General features: G+C 34.0%; 1 protein-coding gene across 1 annotated transcript in view; it reads right to left on the bottom strand.

Moving 5' to 3' along the window:
* The window catches only part of LOC107068781 (neural cell adhesion molecule 2), a 106,685-nt gene that overhangs the window by 12,037 nt on the left and 75,122 nt on the right, over positions 1-19,526 (bottom strand). Inside the window, exons 4-5 of the mRNA XM_015325516.2 lie at positions 12,504-12,614; positions 10,789-10,992 (exon numbers count right to left, since the gene is read on the bottom strand). Of these exons, the coding sequence (XP_015181002.1) occupies positions 10,789-10,992; positions 12,504-12,614 (315 nt within the window). The remainder of the gene's footprint in view (positions 1-10,788; positions 10,993-12,503; positions 12,615-19,526) is intronic.

The following is a 19,526-nucleotide window of genomic DNA, read 5'->3' on the forward strand; positions in this document are numbered from 1 at the left end:
CTATTGCTTACCGAAGGTCTCTCTCTCTCTCTCTCTCTTTCTCTCTCTTTTTTGCTCTTTTTCCGCGAAAGCAAATTTTGCTGATATGCCAGACCTGATTTTTTTCTCGTTAGAGTGCTCGTAGAAACAAAAAATATAATATGTGAAAGGTTAGCTTACAAGTCATTAAGGGAAGGTTACACATAACGTTATTTTGCCTAAATTGCTTTCTACCTGACGGGGATGTTCGACGGGATAACGATCTTATGTTAGATATGGATAGAAATTTGTAAGGTTCAAGCATTTGCTCGTACTCGCAGAATACCAGCATAGGGATACATATTTTATGGCTGGAATTGGCCACAAATGTGCGAAAGATTATTTTGGATTCGGCGTTGGTACGGGTTGGTTGTGTTTAGATCGATACGGAACAGGAATGTTATCGTCCCTTGTGGAAACTCTGGCAGATAAGCAGGCGTGTACGGTTACGCGAGTAATTCTCTCCTACGCTGTTCGAATTACCGTGGAAACGTTGGATAATCTGTAACTACGAGTTAAATCGTGCTTTCACGCTTTATGAGAATCGCGTCCATCTTTCCCTTTACCTACCTACCCTACTCTACCCTACCTACCATCAACCTATATCTATCTTGCTCTATCCGTATAGATTCGTTTGTAATCTAATCGTTAAACCGTGTTAGAAGGACTTCTCAATGGTTTGTCGTCTAACGAGTAGGTCGAAACGTATGCTATTTCCAAACAATTGATTATCCTTACAAAGGAATTTCAAATACTCCAATATATTTCCTTCCCTAACATATACAAGTTAAGTACGCGTATTTAACTACCTTATCAAATAAAACTCGTTTCAATTTTGATTTGACGTTTATAGATAGATATATGTGTTATCTTTTTCATCTCTTTCCATCTCTCCCTCTCTTTCTATTCTTCATACACGTTCGACACCTTCTATCGAGAAATTAATCTCGTCGTCGAACCGAATCGGTCCTATACACCGTAACGTACCGTACTCGCAGCATAGTGCATTCATTTTCATTGATTTATCGACGCTTTTGTTGACTCTAAATTAGGATGAGTGCCTTCGGTATTTGGTACGGATAGAACCAAGTGGAATTAGCGGATAGAATTTCACCGCGACATTTGTAATTCGGTAACTATCCTCGCGACTCATCGAGTCACTCGCTTTGTTTCGTTCGAACGTTCGTTTAATACGCAATTATCTTGACTGTTTCATTCCGTATCGTATTTAATGATTTGATAAAAAGGGCACAACTATGGTAGTAGTAGTGGTAGTAGTAGTAATGTAATCGTTTGAATCAAATTCAAAAGGGAATAATTGTTCCCTATAGGATAATGTAAGTAAATTCGAAAATAATTGTTTATGATATATATTATGTATTTATATATACATATGAGTTTGGAATGGACTGTATCGTTTATAAGACCACTAAGTATACTTTTGAAACGATAGAGGAAGCTTCGTCCTCGTCGATATTATCATAGTGCAGTGTGGTGTTGTACGCTGCGTGATCCCGTGAGGTCCATTTAGTCTCGTTTCAATGTTCCATAGAGTGTGTGTGTGGGTAGAGGTGTACTCTACCTAGAAATATACTCTTCTTCTTCTTCTTCTATGTATATACCTAGATAGATACTAGCATATGGTATACGTTTGCTTCGCTCGAGTGCACGACTCTACGTGAAAAGGTTTCTCTATGGAAAAAAAGGGGTTTCCATCCTTTTTTACTTCTTTTTCTAACTCTACGTCGATCCTCTTCGAAATCTTCTTTTTATCTGTCCCGTCTTCTTCTTCTTCTTCTTCTTGGTAGTCATCTTCTTGGTAGATGCGTTCGCATAGTCATCTTCTTCATAGTAGTCGTCCTTACCGCCTAAGGCTAAGCTTTCGACCGTTTCTGTTCCTACCGTCCGTTCCTCACACTGGGTAACAGTTTTCGTCGCTTAGAAATTCAGGCCAGTCTTGACACAGTGGGGTAGAACGAGAGAGGGAAACGTCTATTCAACGATCCCGGATATCCATTCAAAAAAAAAAAAAAAAAATAAAAAAAAAGAAACGTACGAGAAAGAGCAAGTTGGAAAGATGGTGTACGTTTTTAAAAAGGACGCCATGGATCAACGCCGACCAAGAAATATTCTCCATGTTCGTTCGTTCTTTCGTTCTTTCTTACTCTTGCTTCACTTCGCTTTTCACTTTGGTTCACTTTTTTCTTTCTTTCTTTCTCTACTCTCTTCTTTTCCCCTTCCTCCCACTACCTTTTCCTGCATCGGACTTTTTCTTCGAAGAATACGAGAGTAGTTGCAATATTTATTACCACCTGGCGCCGGTTACCACTGACACGCGTCAGCTTTACCACGACTACGACTACTGTTGTGACTATTTGTCGACCAACCCATATGTTATACACACAACCAGTGTTCATATTCGCATCCTTAAGATCTACGTCTACTAACAAATATCCTTTAGAATTATTATAATATAATAAAAGGTTTTGCTCTTGTAAATTGTTGATCTCATATATGAACTAAATTTATTTCTTATTCATTTTAAAGACGTATTTTCATTCATCCTTAAATAAATCATTTTATTCTTTTTTTTTTCAAATACCACTGTGCATGCTCTTTCAGCTTAAATATAGAGCATTTAACTTTTTACTTTTAACTTTTTTCCTCCCTCTCTCTCTCTTTTTATTTTCTTTTTTAGTCCTTAATCCTTTCATCCTAGTATGCTCGTAATAAAGTGTAATCTCTGCGAATGGAAAGCGTTGCTTGAAATTATACATACTCGTTGCAACCAATGTTACGGAATATTTAACTTTATTTGTATTAGGTATACACACATCTAAAGTATTCGTATAAGAATCGTATACTTTTTTGGGCACGTACGTAAATGCATGTTACGTACATTTTTTCTAGTACGTGAACTTATGTTAGACTTGTTGAGCATATGCAAGTTATATGCAAGTATTTATATACGTTCGTGTCGTACGTGAGTTTACATTTGTTTTTTTGGACACATACATATAAACTATATCTTAATATATATAAATTATGTGTCACGTTGTTTGTCCGCAATGGACTCCCAAACTACTAAACCGATTTTAATAAAATTTTGCACACTGTGTGTAGTTTCATCCAACTTGAAAAATAGGATAGTCTATATCTCAATTTATAATCGCAATATTATTTTATTGCAAATTATTTGTTTATTAAAAAAGAGTCATGATTATCTCTATTAGTTCGATAAGATTCTAACAGATGGCGGTATAAGGTAATTCGTTGACTTAAAGACGTGTGTATCGGACTGATTGTGAGCCACAGCAACGCGTTGCGGGGCATCCCTAGTATTTATATATATATTCGTTGGTTGGCAACGAGTGCAATAAATTTCTATCCAATGGCAATATCCTTAAAGTCGTCCATATTAAAAGATCTTTCCCTCTATTCTTCAGAATATATATATAGGATTCTCTGGTGGTTTGAAAGTTATTAATCGACGGAATTGATTAAACCGTTGGCCTAGGTCGGTACTCTTAAAAAGGAGTAAAGAGACGAAAGCAATTTCGACATCTTACTTCTTCTTCATAATGAATTACGATTGAAAGCGTTTTTGATTGTTTCAGAGAAAAGATTTTCACCTTTAAATCTTATACATTACGTAAGGGGTTTCCTTTTTTTCTTCTTCTTCTTCTTCTCGAGTTTTTTTCATAAACATTCTCGTAATGGGGGATTAGATGAAATTACGAAAAGACTTGAAGAATACGAAATTAGTTTTGTAAAAATGTTTAGAGGATTTTTATTGGAAAAATAATATTTGAAAAGTATCTGATAATTCGCGATTGACTTTTTAAGTATTCCCTTTTGAGGGAGAAAGATTACAATGGCTTGGTGGTTTTTTAATTTCATATTATTATTGTCTTTTTATTTTTTTATTTTTCTATGATAATTGTTCTTCTCTTATATTTCCCTGGGGATAAAAGATTCCTCGCGAGAGAACAAAAAGAAAATATACTACTTCGATATAAATATAACGTGTTGAAAGAAAGTTGAGTTGTATTTGGTCGAGTTGAAATATATATATATGTCAGTCATAACTCGATCATCCTCATGCGTGCACACGTTCGTACGTATATAATCCAGCAATGATATCGTAGTAGTAACTCGAGCAAAGTAATTGTTTCGTCGTCCCATTGGATAACTTGGTTGACACATAGAGAAAGGGTGAGAGTGAGAGAGAGAGAGAGAGAGAGAGAGAGAGAGAGAGAGAGAAAGCAGTGGCGTTAAATCTTGAGGATATTATACTGTGCACACAAACACCTCCCAAGCAACATGACACAGTGTAAGGAAAGAGGTGACAGATTGCGAGTTGGAATCATTAATTCTTAGCACTGGCAAAGGTGTGCGACACCTAAACCAAGTTTCTCTTATGCTTTTAAGGGAAAAGGAGGTAAAAGAGAGAGAGAGAGGACTTATAGCAAAAGACGTTCGATCGAGAATGTAGAAAATTTGACAGTGAACCTTCCTTCGGAAGGAAGGAAGGAAGGAAGGATATATCTTAAGAGATTCAACGGATTGAATTGCAAAGCGAATGAAAATCAAACTTTGCGGATAAGGATCCTTTCGATGTAGCGGCCTACGTCGTTTTGCCATTCCGACGTTCCGTCGTTCCGAGTATATTCGTGGAAGCGTATAAACCTGCATTTGCATACCTATGCATACGCATCGTATAGGCATGCATGATATACTATAGGTATATCTATACATGCATATTATGTAATACGTTGTGTTACGTATGTATGTATATTATGTATGTTTCAAAAAGGGTAATATGAAATAAAGATAATATAGGATTTCTGTAGAAACATTTAAAATACGCATATAAAAAGTATTCGATTAAATTCTATCTGGGATATCATTAATTCTTCTATTATATTCTTGCTAAAAGATATATCTGTTTAAAACTGTTTTTTTTTTAAATATAATAACGTTAATTCGAGTAAAACGTTATTATAATGATATACGAGCTTTTTGTAACTCACTGAAGTTTTCTTTTTCTTCTTCTTCTTTTTCTATCCCTCTCGTAGAACAAAAAAGTGACGTAGGAAAAGAGAATTTACGTGAGTAAAATACGCGAAAGAAGTGTATAAGCTTCTTCATCTTTCTTTTCTACCAACGAGAGAATCCTAGGAGTACCTAAGTGAAACGAGAGAGAGAAAACGAATGGGATAGGCGTATTCTTTAAAAAAAAAAAAAGAAAAAAAATAAGAGGAGTAGAAATTTGTTTTAAAGAAGAAGAAGAAGAAGAACGTTTGAATACAACCTTCAAGATTGTTCCTTTTTTTTTTTTTACTGTAAGGGAACTCCCGATCAACGATTTTGCTTCCATTCCTCGTAGCTCGCATGTGAGGGAAAGAAGAGAGGGTGGTTGGGGTTCTTTTTTTTCTTTTTTCTTCCTTCGCTCTATTTTCGAATCGAGTAATTGATCGGTGAAATTCAATTTCCAACAGATAATGAAATTCAAGCATCGTGTGGATTCCTCGCGTCTACGGCAGATGATCGGTTCTTCCTACTCAAGAAATCACTGAGATCCAGCTACTTGCTATCTCTCTCTCTCTCTCTCTCTCTCTTTCTCTCTCTTTCTTGCATTTCCGCATTGCGTTAGAATTTTCTTTTAAAGCGATGATCTCTCATATGAAGGATTATATAAATATTCAAGTAAGTTGATCCTCCAAGTGACTTGTTAGCTTTTCTCACAATCCATAAGGATTATTTCGAATGGATGCTCTTTGAAATTTCTTTGTTATCGCATCATTCATTTACTTGACATTTAAAATGATCATAGATGTGCCTTATAATATATGCGGATAGATATTTTACATGGAACCTTTATTAAACCCTATTCTCATTGTCAGTCAACGTTTAATGGAATATACATCTAACATAAGAATAATGTAATAATATACGTGCATGAAATGTTTAGGCCAGTTAGAGATATATAATTCATTTTTGTGTTTGTTAAAATCAAAACTACATCTCAATATCAAACTGTTGAACTAATAAAGCATAAAGTTCCATTTGAATGAATAGGATGAAGAGATGCGTTTGTTTAATTTTTTTTTTTATTTTCTTTTTCTTCTTCTGTTAAACCAGGCGCCTGTATTTGAATTTACCTCTTTTTAAATAGAACCTTTTAAATGCGTACAACACGAGTATTACTCGAGTGCAGGGTTATTAGAGAGTAGGGAAGTGTCATTTATAAAGAAATCATCTGTACGTTATTCGAATAGCTTCCATCCTCCTACTCCTCCTCCTTCTCCTCCTCCTTCTCCTCCTTTTACTCTTTTTCTTCTTCTTATTCTTCGTCGTCGTTGTCGTTTTTTTCTTCTTCTTCTTCTTTTCCTTTTCCTTTTTATTTATTTTTTCCTTGCATCGGTAGGAGTTGCGCTCCAATTAGCGCAGGTATTGTCAACGAACACAATCTCAGTCTCCCGAATAAGCTTTTTTTTTGTTTTTATTTTTTTTTTTAAATGCACGATCCTTCCTTCGTCGTTTGCTTTGAAAGGAGAAGCTGCTGCTGCTCCGTTCTCACTGGCTGGTTCCAGCATCCAGCAGAGTTCCGCCTTTGTAAAGTACTTTACAATGGCTTGGAAAAACAGAAAAACACCATGCCAGGAATCATGTAGATTCTCATAGGTGCTCTTAATAGATTGTCGTGCGTCGTTAAGCATCGTTGAATCTTGTCGTTATAGTCGTCATAGTCGTCATACTCGTCGTCGTCGTCGAGTTGCTGAAAGAAAGACCCCCCATTTGCTTTATGCTTTATATACGTTTTGTTAATATGACCTTTGTTTAATGTTTTGTTTTCTTTTATTTGTTTTTTTTTTTTGAGACATCTTTATAATCGTTAAAAAAATTAAATTAATTTAAATCGTTGTTTTAATTAATTCTATAAAATAAGTAATGTAATATTTAGAAAAAAATGTAGATGATACACCGTTTTTTCTTTTGATACAATTTTGTGTTGTTAGTTTAATTTGAGTAAATGTTAGAATACAATGGAATAATATAATATTCTCTCTCTCTCGTCATTTTATACTTTAATAATCGTAAACAGGGTATATATAAATTAACGATAGTTTTAATATTAAAGAAGATCATCAAATGTACCGATAAATGTATCAAAACTTTCATAATAGTATCATTTTCTTATCGTTAATCGTGTAGAACGTTAAAAGTATCTTCCTGCAATATATAAACGTTGAGGTAAGTAGATAAATAGTGTCTATAAACGGTAATCCTTTAAAAGACTTTTTCTTTTTTTTTTTTTGTAAAACGAATAAAAGTGTGTATTTAAGGATTTTTCTCTTAGGTTATTAAATCTCTTTTTGTTTTAACGTTATGATGTGTATGGCGTGTAACTTTGGAATCATTTGCTCGTACGTCGAAATAACATAAAGGTTTCCGGTGAACAGTTGTTCAATTAAATTTACCAAACGGTCAATAGAAATATCCATGTTTAAATGTTATATTATACATCTTTCTTCCTCGCAATTCGAGTTTTTCATCAGTTTGTCGTCTACACACACACATAGACATTGTTTAATAATTCCCATGCAAACAGTATATTTACTTATGCTCATTTAATCCTGCATATTCTTCATCTCGTCCATTGTCTTTACCTTCTTTTCAATTATTTTTGTTTTAATTCGTTTACCCCATTAAAATGCAGTTCCAACGGAATGCGACTATTGAAAGAAACGATAATATCGGCGCGTTCACCGCGAAAAAGCGATATAATGACGACAATAAAAACAAAGACTACACAACACAACTGTACTCGCGACAATAATGATAATAATAATAATAATAATAATACTGATAATAATGATAATAGTAATAATAATAATAATAATAATAATAATAATAATAATAATATCGAATCAAGTATTTTCGCATAAGAGGGAAAAAAGGGGAAAGAAGAAGATGAAAAGAAACAAGGGTTGGGGAAAATATGGTTTTATCATAAAACGTTTCTTTCTCGAACAGAAACAAAATTAACGTGCGGGTACTGATAAAATGTTGGGTCGATGGTGTGTAAAAACGTGCTGCGGTATTTGCCATCGAACGTTATCAAAGATGTAAGGGGGGTTGATGGTGCATTATAATGAAATTCACTTTGCACAGAGAGAGAGAGAGAGGAGAGAGAGAGAGAGAGAGAGAGAGAGAGAGAGAGAGAGAGTAAATTTTAGTCACAGTAACATTATACCCCCTTTAATGATTACAAGAAACATCACTTCCCTATAACATTTATCGTTTTTCTTTATCTCAGCTTTCCGAAGTGTCTTTTACGCACAGTAGTAAGCACAGAAAAGTAAGACACGTTTCTCTTTAAGAATCCACAGGATCCCAAGGGGAATCCACGAAGTTTCCTAAGCGAGAGGGTCTATCTTTTGTACCTAGGACTGTGTGTGTCTCGTCCATCTTGATTTACTTGTAACATAACGTGCGTATCGCACTAGCTACCAAGGCTTTTGATCTCCGGTACCTGCAGTGTTACGAGGATTTACGGGATAACATCTTGCACAATTTCTCTTTCTCTCTGTTTTCCTTTCTTTCTTTTTTTTTCCCTTTTTCAGTATACCCCTTTTTTGGAGTATTCCAGCGATAGTAGTTAAATGCCAGAGTGGTAGTAGTAATAGTAGGAACGCTTTCGAATGGACGATGGTTTGTTTCTCTTCTCATCTTCTACCAAGAAACTGTAACGCGTTGCATAAATTAAGAGAGAGAGAGAGAGAGAGAGAGAGAGAGAGAGAGAAAGAGAGAGAGAGTTTATAGCACGATCGTGAGATAACAGGTTTTTATGCGGACACCATCAGGTCGAGGTAGATGTATCTTTTCATAATAACAGTGTGCTGCGGTTGAGATTAAACTTGCTTTCGAGCTTCAGTCACGTTTAGCCACTCCGCTTTCGACGCTTTTAAAAAACAACTTGACGAACGGGCGTATAGCCGCCCGAAAAATCCTCCTATCTTGATCGGCATCCTATACAGTATACTATACCAAAAAAAAATACCTATACACATGTATAGCTATGTAGAGTGGTTATTTTTGAAAAGTTCGTAGGTCCGTTAGTAACGAAACATGATCAAGTGCACGCGTACTTTGCGAAAATTCAAAGTCGATTTTCTCGAAAACAAAGGCTCAAACGAAACAATTTTTATTCTATATTTTCGATTTATTTTTTCATGTAGAATCATCCTCTTTTCGTTTGTACCACCAGTTACAGATCACCCTGTATATATCTTTTTCTCTTTCTCCTATCAGTATTTTTCTCGTCGAGTTCGCAGGTGAGGCTAGAAAAATGACCATCGGTTTTTTTTTCTGTTATCCCGATAAACATCACGCAACGTACCGATGCCCATGTCAATAACAAAGTACCATCGAAATACTACTACATTCTCTCTATCTATCTCTTTCTCTCTCTCTCTCTCTCTCTCTCTCTCTCTCAATGCTCTCTCTCTCTCTCTCTCTTCGTCGATCGTTCGTAACTCGCTCTTGTGAAAAAGCGATATGGTATTTCTACGATTGTTCGTTCGTTCATTCGTTCATTCGTTCGCACTACGAACGATATCTGCCATCGCAAAATCCACTTGTCTTTTTGCTAATAAATGCATTTTTAGATTTTTCTACTTTTTGTTGTCATTGTTGTTGTTGTTGTTTAGTTTGTTTAAAGCTCTACTAGACGACTGACTGACTATCATTCCCTCCCCCATCACCCCTCAGTTGTGATACTTTTTCCGTCAACTTCTTCTTCGATACTTTTTCGTGGAAAAATAAACTTGATAAACGGATGTGCAAGAATCGTTGGATGATTATCCCCCATTGTATTCTGTCCGTTGTTATTTTTAAAATGGAAAAAGAAAAGAAAAGTCGAAAAATACCTGGCGAAATATTTTTTCTTTTTTCTTTGCTTCCTTTTCTTTTCTTTTCTTTTCTTTTTGAGATTACGTTTTATCGGATGAATCGCGTTGGAACATTTTTTTTGTAATCATGTTGCTGCCTACATTGAAATATTTTTTTCAATAGTCTTTTTATTATCAACTACAAAAACATTTTCTTTTTAATAACGGTTATTTTCCGTCCAATTGCACGCTATTAAAATGTTTACATTTTGTGTCTTCGAAACGCGTGATTTGTTTTTACGATCATCGTCATTTTTTCTTTTTTTTTACGAGATTCGTAATACAAAATGGAACAAAAAAATAATCGTGTGTATACAGGGATTATTATTAATCGGTTAATAAACGTCGACAATTTGTAAATATTAGAGTAAAAATCTTGCTCGTTTACGTTGATTTCATTTGTACACGATAAAGAATCATTCACCACCCCTTTTATTTTTTTATACACCTTGTAATATTTGAACAAATTTCATAGAGTTATTGAAACGAATTGGAATTGGTAATATAAGATAAGTAAAGTTTAACTTTTCTATAGATAGATAGATAGATAGATAGATTTAAATCAATCTAAAGTTGAAAGGACGAATAAGAATCGTAGATTGTTAATAGGGGTGGAGGACTGTTGGGGTTGGGAGTGAGACTGTTGAGAAAGAAGATACCGAAGGGAATATTTATAGTTGTTTCATTGTTCATTCATAGTATCTACTTGAACTGGAGGCGTCGTTGCAAACCAACCAACCAACCACCCTCCAACCCCCAGTCCCACCCTTTTGTTTGCTTTGTTTGGATTGTTTCGAAACGGATAGATACTTACAATTCATATCCAGTAGAATGGTCGAGGACAGCGTGAACGATCCGTTATTATTCGTCGCGTTGCAGGTCAGCTCCGAGAGAACGTCGTCTCTTTCCAAATTTTTTATTACGATTTCACTGCGCGTCACGCCGTTTCGTACGTTCATGGTTTTGTTATTCATGAAATTGTTGTTACGGTACCAGGTCAAAGTGGGCGGCGGTTTGCCTGTAAAAAAAAAAATAAAAAAAATAAAAAAAAGGTATCACAGATATATATCTGATTTCTTCAAATTATACGTTTTATATAAATATTTAAATATATACACACACGCACAAAATAGTAATATTTCATTCTTTTCTCTCGTATCGAAATTGATTTCGATTTATCGCTTTACCACCCCTTTCCATCCGTCGATGTATCGAACATAATAACGTTGCCGATCTATGATTTAACTATTTTTCTTTTATTAATTAATTAATTTATTACTGTATTGTTTTTTAGATATATTTGAAATCATTTCTCTAATATCGAAATTGATTTCGATTTATTGCTTTACCACCCCTTTCCGTCCGTCGATGTATCGAACATAATAACGTTGCCGATCTATGATTTAACTATTTTTCTTTTATTAATTAATTTATTACTGTATTGTTTTTTTAAATATATTTGAAACATCAGAAAATTTATTTTATGTTTGTTCGTTTGTTTGTTTGTTTACGAGAGACGAAAAATATAGTTATTACCAATGACGGCGATTATCGATTATTATTAAATATGCCCATAATTATGAAAGTGGTCTAGTCCAAATTAATAAAAAATGAGTATATCAGTTTTTACGCACTACATTATTATAAACTAAATAAATTCAATGTAATTTGAAAATGATATTATCAAAAATGAATCGTTAGATAATGTTTGTTATTTCAATTTTGTATAGAGTTCATACAGTGTTCAAGTATCAATCTTTAAATATCTCGAAACAAGAGAGAGACCACTTTCATAATTATGGGCACATATAGAATAATAATAATTATTATTATTATTATATTTTGTTTTCTTTTTCTTTTTATTTTCATTCGTAACATTTTCTATTTAAAATTTTATCAGACTTATGTCGTTTTTCACGTGACGTTACAGTAACGTATCGGACGTTCGTCACTTATTAAATAATGAAAGAAAGTTTAATTGGATAAAACTAGGATTTAACGAGTGACACGAGTGAAATGAGATGATATGCTTTTTTTTTCTAAGGAAAAATTTGTCGATATTTTTTTAATAAAAGTATTTCAATACATATTTCGTAGTTAAATTAACACTACAACTAACGCGAAAAATAAATAAGTCAAAATTACTGGCTTAATTAAATCTCAAATGTAAATATGTGTATTATAATAATATTAAATTGATTCTGAAACAATATTGAATATGATATTGAACCTTTAATATCAATTTTATTTTACATTAAACTCGTTCGGGTATATATGTTTGTATTTCATTTTTTTTTTTAAAGGAAATTGCGGTTTAATTAAATATTGTACATAAAAATTGATGATTTTTATTTGTGTACGCGGTCAAATAATTTGAATCGTTTAGCGTTATGAATATAAATTTATTTTCCTTTCATGACGTTGTTATTTGATCGATAACCTCTGACATTGATTGATCTTATAGAAAATAGGTATGAATTAATTATCGCGTTAGTTGGATAGTATTAAACGATGATTGGTTGTTCTTACCGCCATAAACTTCACAGTAAAGTATTAGGGTATCGCCTTGTAAGTATGGTCCTGTCATTTGGTCCCGTGCTATACCTCTTTCGTCGGTGATTACGATTTTCAGAGGTGGAACTGAAAAATAACGAATACGAACATTTGCATAAATATTTAATCTTATCGTAATTATCACTGATTATATTTGGTTTTTTCTCAATTTTTCATACTAATTTAAAATGCCGGTTATATTCGGCATCTGCTTAATACGAGGAACAAATAGAATAATTCGTTAAGTGTCAATTTAACTTACGCTTGTCACGAAAAGTTTAATTTAATTAAATATATATTTAATTTGACGATTGGAGGGAAAAAGAAAAGTTTTATTTTTTCTTCTTCTTTTCTATTGTATTATTCTCAGGGAAAAAATAATTGTTGTTTGAAAATAACTTGAACAGTATTTAATCGGATCTGACAATATTTGCGTGAGTTTTTAAATGTAACATATATCATGGAGTAATTAAAAAATAAGTTACGATGTATTTGTACATTTAATCAAGTGTATTGAGTTTTAAAAATGGATTCGAGTAAAGAAGATAATTCGATATGTTCTGAAATGTTATTATAAAAAAAAAAAAAAAAAAAAAATAAAAGAAGAGAAGTGTATATTACTCAGACTGTTAACAAAATTAATGATGTTTATGAACGGTGATACGATACGATAAAGTATTTCAAATCATTTCTAGGTTTGATAAGAAAAAAAGAAAAAGAGAAAAAAGGATATGAATTTTAAATTGAAATACGAAGAACCTTTTTATTTTTCTCTTTTATACAATAGTATTATTAAAAAGGAATATTCACATAAACCGTCTACTTATTTCCGAACGTGCACACAGTTACACATACTAAATATGATTTTTTGTAAGACCTTTGTGGTTAAGCGTTAGTTTTTCTTTCCCATTTTTTTTTTGTTCATTTTCATTTTTTCTCTCACATTCTCTTTGCTTTCTCATTCTCATTCTCTTTCTCTTTCTCTTTCGCCATCAAGTGAAAGTCCGATAACGCGAAATTGGTATTGGAAGATCGTGCTTCGGATATCGCGAGGCGGCATTAAATTGAAATCTGAAATCAATATCGCACGTCTAGCTTATAGAGAAGGCAGCAAGCACCTGTACCTTTCTACCTACCTACCTACCTATTGCTGTCATGGTTGCATGAAAAAGAAAACGGTATCGAACGGTATCGAGCTGGTGTATTATTGGTAATGTAATCGAGAAATTACAATTGCAAAAAGTCGATACTCTTGTTCACCAGAATACCAGAGGAATTCAGAGGAATGTTATATGTCATTGTGTTAGATAGATAAACGCATATGTATTCGTGAAACGATATATAGAATGTGTCTATACAAGGTGTGGGGGTGTTACGTTCCACTCTAGTTCACCCTATCTTTACTACTATTATTATCATATCTATTATTGTTACTATCATTATCATCGTCATTGTTATTATCATATTATTATATCAGTATTACTAATATTATTATTATTATTATTATCAATATTTAAACCATTGTACAACACACACTCATGTTCGTGTAATTGTAAATTCTTCATTTAAATACACAGGATCTTTTTTATCCCATTTCCCACGTTACTTTCTCTTGTCCTACATACCCATTTCATCGACTCCCTTGAAAAAAGAAAAAAAATATCTTAAAAATAAAATGCAAAATTCCAACAGTTTTAAATTGTATTTTTTTCGTAAACGAATTCATGTAACAATTTAAGAGATAATACTAAAGTTGTTTAATAATATTGTCATATTTCTTCCAGATAAAGATGGGACTTTGGTAAAAGAGGAGGAGAAAGAGTTTAGAGAAGAGGAAATCGGAGCTTTGACACGACTGGATATCGAAGATCCCTTCTCTTATCTTTTGCTGGTGGGTTCTTAAGAATAGAGACCAAGCAGACCATCCCTCGTCGTAATCATTTCGCGACGTTCTGGTTTGAAGACCGCCATTACGATAATTGCTTCGGCACTTTCTCTCTTCTACGTTGGCAGAGCCATGCACTGACAGCCATCTCTGGCGCATTTCCTCCGGCACAAAGAAAATCGCCTTGTAGTACTTGTTCCTTTTGTATGCTAGTAGTAGTAGTAGAAGAAGAAGAAGAAGAAGAAGAAGAAGAAGAACAAGAAGAAGAAGAAGAAGAAGGAGAAGAAGAAGAAGAGTACCTGGCAGACTGATTCACCCTACAGGCAAACTACTCCAGTCTTAGTCCGTATTTATTTTCTTTCTGTGCTCGAAATTTCATACTACGGATTGAGTCTTCAGTTTTATTCTTCTTGTTCTTCTTCTTTTATCTTTTTTCTACATTTTTTTTCTTATAAGTATTGTGGAAAATACAATACGTATATATATATGATATATGTATGGAAAGAAGAAGGGTTCTTTTCTGACTCTTATACGTCTTACGAAGGAAAAGCAAAGGTATTCCCTTTCCATCATCCTCCTCCTTCTCCTCCCAAAAGCTCGTCGAAGACTATTCTTATCGTTAAACGTACGTCAAGACTCTGATTCTATATTTTTATGTATATGTATATATATCTTTCTTTTTCTCCCCTTTATCCCATTTATTCTCATTTTTATTTTCTGTTTTTCTTTCAGCTTCTCATATATATTCTCTTCTGAAACTCTTAGTTTTCTTAGGCCCTGCTTACTAATACTTTGCTTTCTTTCTCTCTCTCTCTTTCTCTTTCTTTTTTTTTTCGTATATCTCAGAAAATATCTTCATATCTTATTTCAACAAAACCTCTTGTAATCTCTTGTTATCCTTTCCTTAGCTATGTACTCGAGAGAAAAGAAACGAGACACGACGATCGAGTTTCTTTTTTCGTTGTACCCTCAACTCCCCTAACCCTATCATCCCCAACCAACCAAACCATCCACCTATCAACCTTTTCCTTACCCTTTCTTTCACTTTCTTATTTTCTTTTAGTTTTTCCCCTTCGTACTACTACCACTTGTCACGTTATTTTGTAACTGTCGTTAAGATCTTCGAGCATACACACATTCATGCACACAACGGTAAGAGGAATAATCGAGGAAGGTGGTGGGAAGGGAAAGGGGAAGGGATTTCTTTTAGCGAATGCGTAAAAAGTCGTGAAATTATTATCGAATATTTTATCTTTGTCTTTTTTTTTTTCTCTTTTTTCTTTACCAAATGGACGAGTACGAGAACGAGGATTACTATGGCAGGCAGAGGTAGGTTTACCGCACTATGGAATTTTGCCAAGTATTTTCAAGTCTTTCGGAAAAGAATCTATGAATGGAATTTAATGTCGCGCGGTAAGCATCGTAACGTTTTCACCAAGAAGAAGAAGAAGAAGAAGAAAAAGAACACGAGTAAGGATAGTGAACGTGTTTTTTCCACCCTTTTCATTTTTCCTCTTCTTCTTTTTCTTTTTCTTTTTCTTGTACTTCTTCTTTTTCTTCTTCGAACTTTCTTCAACTCTTTATCTAGCGCGTTTCTATCACCCAAGTCTATCCGATGAAATAAGATTGTCCTATCGTGTTCAAGAAAAAGTACTTTTCAACGTTGTTGATTCAGATGTAGGACGAGATTTCGCGTATCCCGAGCCATGAAACGGATGGAAGATGAAATTCGTCCTACGGAATTGGATGGAATAGAGAGAAGGAGATAAAGACGATCGAAATTTCATTTCTCTCCAGTTGCAGCAACAGCAGCAGCAGCAGCAAACACCTACCATCGTAGATTTCAAGAGCAAACGAGATGTATCTTCCAAGCGCTTTTTCATTATTCCAAGATCGTATTACGTGTATCTACGAGAACGTAGTGAACGGATTTTGACCATATGGTTTTTTTTTTTAAAGTGAAAACTTTTTATAGAATTGGTGTAATTTGAAAAAACAAACTTTATAAGTTAAATTTAGTATAAATATTTAGAATATAATATAATTATATTGTAAATATTAATATTATGGTATGCAGGAATGTAACCTTCCAGACACAGTTTGAAAATGTTGCTTCCGAGAGCCATCTCCTGGGACGGAATTTTTTCTGCCCGAAAGATAGGCAACCTGTAATACATGCGTGTATAAACAGTTTGGGCTTCAAAAAATTTCGGTCCAAGTGGATGGCGCTCGCAAGCAACATTTTCAAAGCGTGTCTGGCGGGTTGCATACCTACAGGCGCGCATTCTTATAATTATTAAATAAATAATTATAATTATAATATTGATATTTACAATATATTATGCACTCGCCTCATTATCTCGAAACTTGTTTTCTTGATGGTTTCACTTCTAACATGTGTGATCTGCACACATGTTTTTTTTTATTCTTCCTTTTTTCTTTTTCCATCTTTTTTTTACTTTTTTTTTTTGGAAGAAGAAACTCGCATCAAAATTGACGATTCTCTACTACGTAACGACGTTAACGTACGATATTTCTTTGCACGTTGGTACAAGAAACAGAAAAGAACAAAAAGAAGAAAAAAATATGAGAAGCTTTTTTATAGTCGTTCGCGAATAAATTATTTCTCGACGGGCAAGTAATTATCTTGCGAAGCTTAAAAAACAGAAAATTCGAGTAGTAGGGTAAAAAAGGAATATGGGCGAATAATGAACATAGTGCAGTGGTTTTCAATATTCGTGTTAAATGCAAATATATGGATGTACGAGTATGTATACGTGATCGCGGACGAGAAAGGTATAATATTAGTAAGTAGATACGTGGATTTTATTCCAGCGTGTTTTATAGATTGAAATGCTTGAGATTATTTCTATCCGTTAGATAATAGAAAACTGATTTAAGATTTTATCCTTTTTATTATCAATATCCGTTGTATTGCATTGGTTTCTTTTTTATTTGTATTTTTTAATCATCGTTGATTTGATTCGGAAACGTCTAAGGTTTAAATAATTTTTGTTGTATTGAACTTGGAAAAAAAATAGTGTATAAGAGAGAGAGAGAGAGAGAGAGAGAGAGAGAGAGAGAGTAGAGAGAGAGAGGGAGAGAATGAGATGAAAAAAGAAATGAAGAAGATATGCAATTGCATTGTTTTAATAGCGAGAGAAACGCGTTGATTCGCCTGACCGCATTCCCTGCGAACAAAGCTATTAATCCGGGGGGAAAATTGTTTGCAATTACGCGCATCCCGGTGCGAAGTGCGTGGGACTGCTTTATTAATAATGATTGGAATATTACAAGAATGCACCGCTGGATGAAATCCGAATTTCCATAACGAAGTCGAGCGTGTTAAAGCGCATTTCTCGCTCTTATGATTTCAACTGGCGTCGCTATCGCGGCTCGTTAATTTCGACAGACACGCAATTTGTGTATTTTATTATACGGCATTAGTTAGCATTCCTGACCATCGCGTCGTCATCGAAAAATCATCGATACAATTTATAAAGTTATATTCAATATACCAATCGGTTTTGATTTTAACCATCATCCATATATATGTAATACAATTTCTATTTTATCTCGTATGGGTAAAATTATATCGATTTATATGGAATATGGAAACTCAACCAAAAAAGAAAAAAGAAAACAGAGTATGGGAAACAAATTACAAAAAAATACAAAAGAAAATTGACAAGGATAATAATATCCTCAAGGTATTTGTTTAAATTATACGATAGAAAGAAAACGTAGCTTGTTTCTTAGGAGAATGTTCGTTAGTTCGTTAATTTTTTGTCCTTGCTGTCTTTTCTATTACATTATCTGATTTGATTTTTTTTTTAGCACAGCACAGCTCCATACGATAAACATTATCGACTTTAATTCTCTCTTTCTCTCTTTCTCTTGACCAATTTGTAGTTAGGAGAGCTCGTTAAGGAAACGAGTAAGAGCACTACTAATACTACTACTACTACTATTATTACTACTAATACTACTAATACTAGCGTTGAATATAGACGATTCCTACTTCCTTTTATTGATAAGTATTCTCTTTTTAACGTTTACATAAACGATAATTCGAGAAGGATCGTTAGAATGTCCACGGTTGTGCATTCATTCCCATTTTGTTTGGATTCCTTTGGGTTCTTTTTACCATTATTACTATCCATTTGAGAACGACGAGTATTCATAGACGTTACTTTTATTCCACGACTTGTTGTCTCGTTATCATACAAACTAACACACATACATATACATAAAAATCGTATTATAAAACATCAAACGAAAGTGTGTCGACGTTTCCTTATTTCTCGATACGTGCCAAGGAAAATATCGCCTAAACTATAACTATATCCCATAAGTTTTATGCAATTCGTGGAAAAGAGAAATGATAAACTTCAAGAGAGAGAGAGAGAGAGAGAGAGAGAAGAGAGAGAGTTCGGTGTGTTGGTTTGGGGTAGGGGTGAGTGGGAAGGCAAAGGGTTAGAGGAAGAATGAAAGCTGGAAGGGTATGAGTTCTTTTGACAAACTTTAGATTCTCGCATAGATTTGAAATGACGTAGTAGAGAGTGTTTAAGGGCAAAAGTATAGCCATCAGGGTTTGCAGGGAATTTTCTTGAACTTTTGGCTTTACCTTTCCCTTTGCGGTTGTTTTCAAGGAGACGTTATGTAACTGGAGTCTCTTTGACGAGTTTGTTTTATGCGCGTTCTCTCTCTCTCTCTCTCTCTCTCTCTCTGTCTCTCTTGTTCTTCGTACGAGAAATTCTTCACGAATGTACGAAGGAATTTTCGAATGTATTTCTCTCTGTGAGTTTCTCTTTCTGTTCTTTTTGTTTTTTGACTCTCATATATGTTTGAAGATGATCGAAAGACCTATCAGAGTTCTTCTTCCGAGATATAACGCGTGCAACTTTCGATCTATTATTCGATACACAAAGGACTGCTCGTTTATTATCTGTCGTTATTGATATTACCTTTGAGAGTTTGTTTGAACGTAACGATAGGTCGATAGATAAAAGTAAAAAGATAGACAGAGAGAGAGAGAGAGAGAGAGAGAGAGAGAGAGAGAGAGAGAGAGAAATGAGTTACTCATTTGCATTTCTCCAACTTGTTCGTGAGTA

The sequence above is a fragment of the Polistes dominula genome, unplaced genomic scaffold, assembly GCF_049000335.1.
Source record: "Polistes dominula isolate Pdom_NZ unplaced genomic scaffold, Pdom_raw_medaka contig_28, whole genome shotgun sequence".
In the NCBI taxonomy this organism is placed as follows: Eukaryota; Metazoa; Arthropoda; class Insecta; order Hymenoptera; family Vespidae; genus Polistes; species Polistes dominula.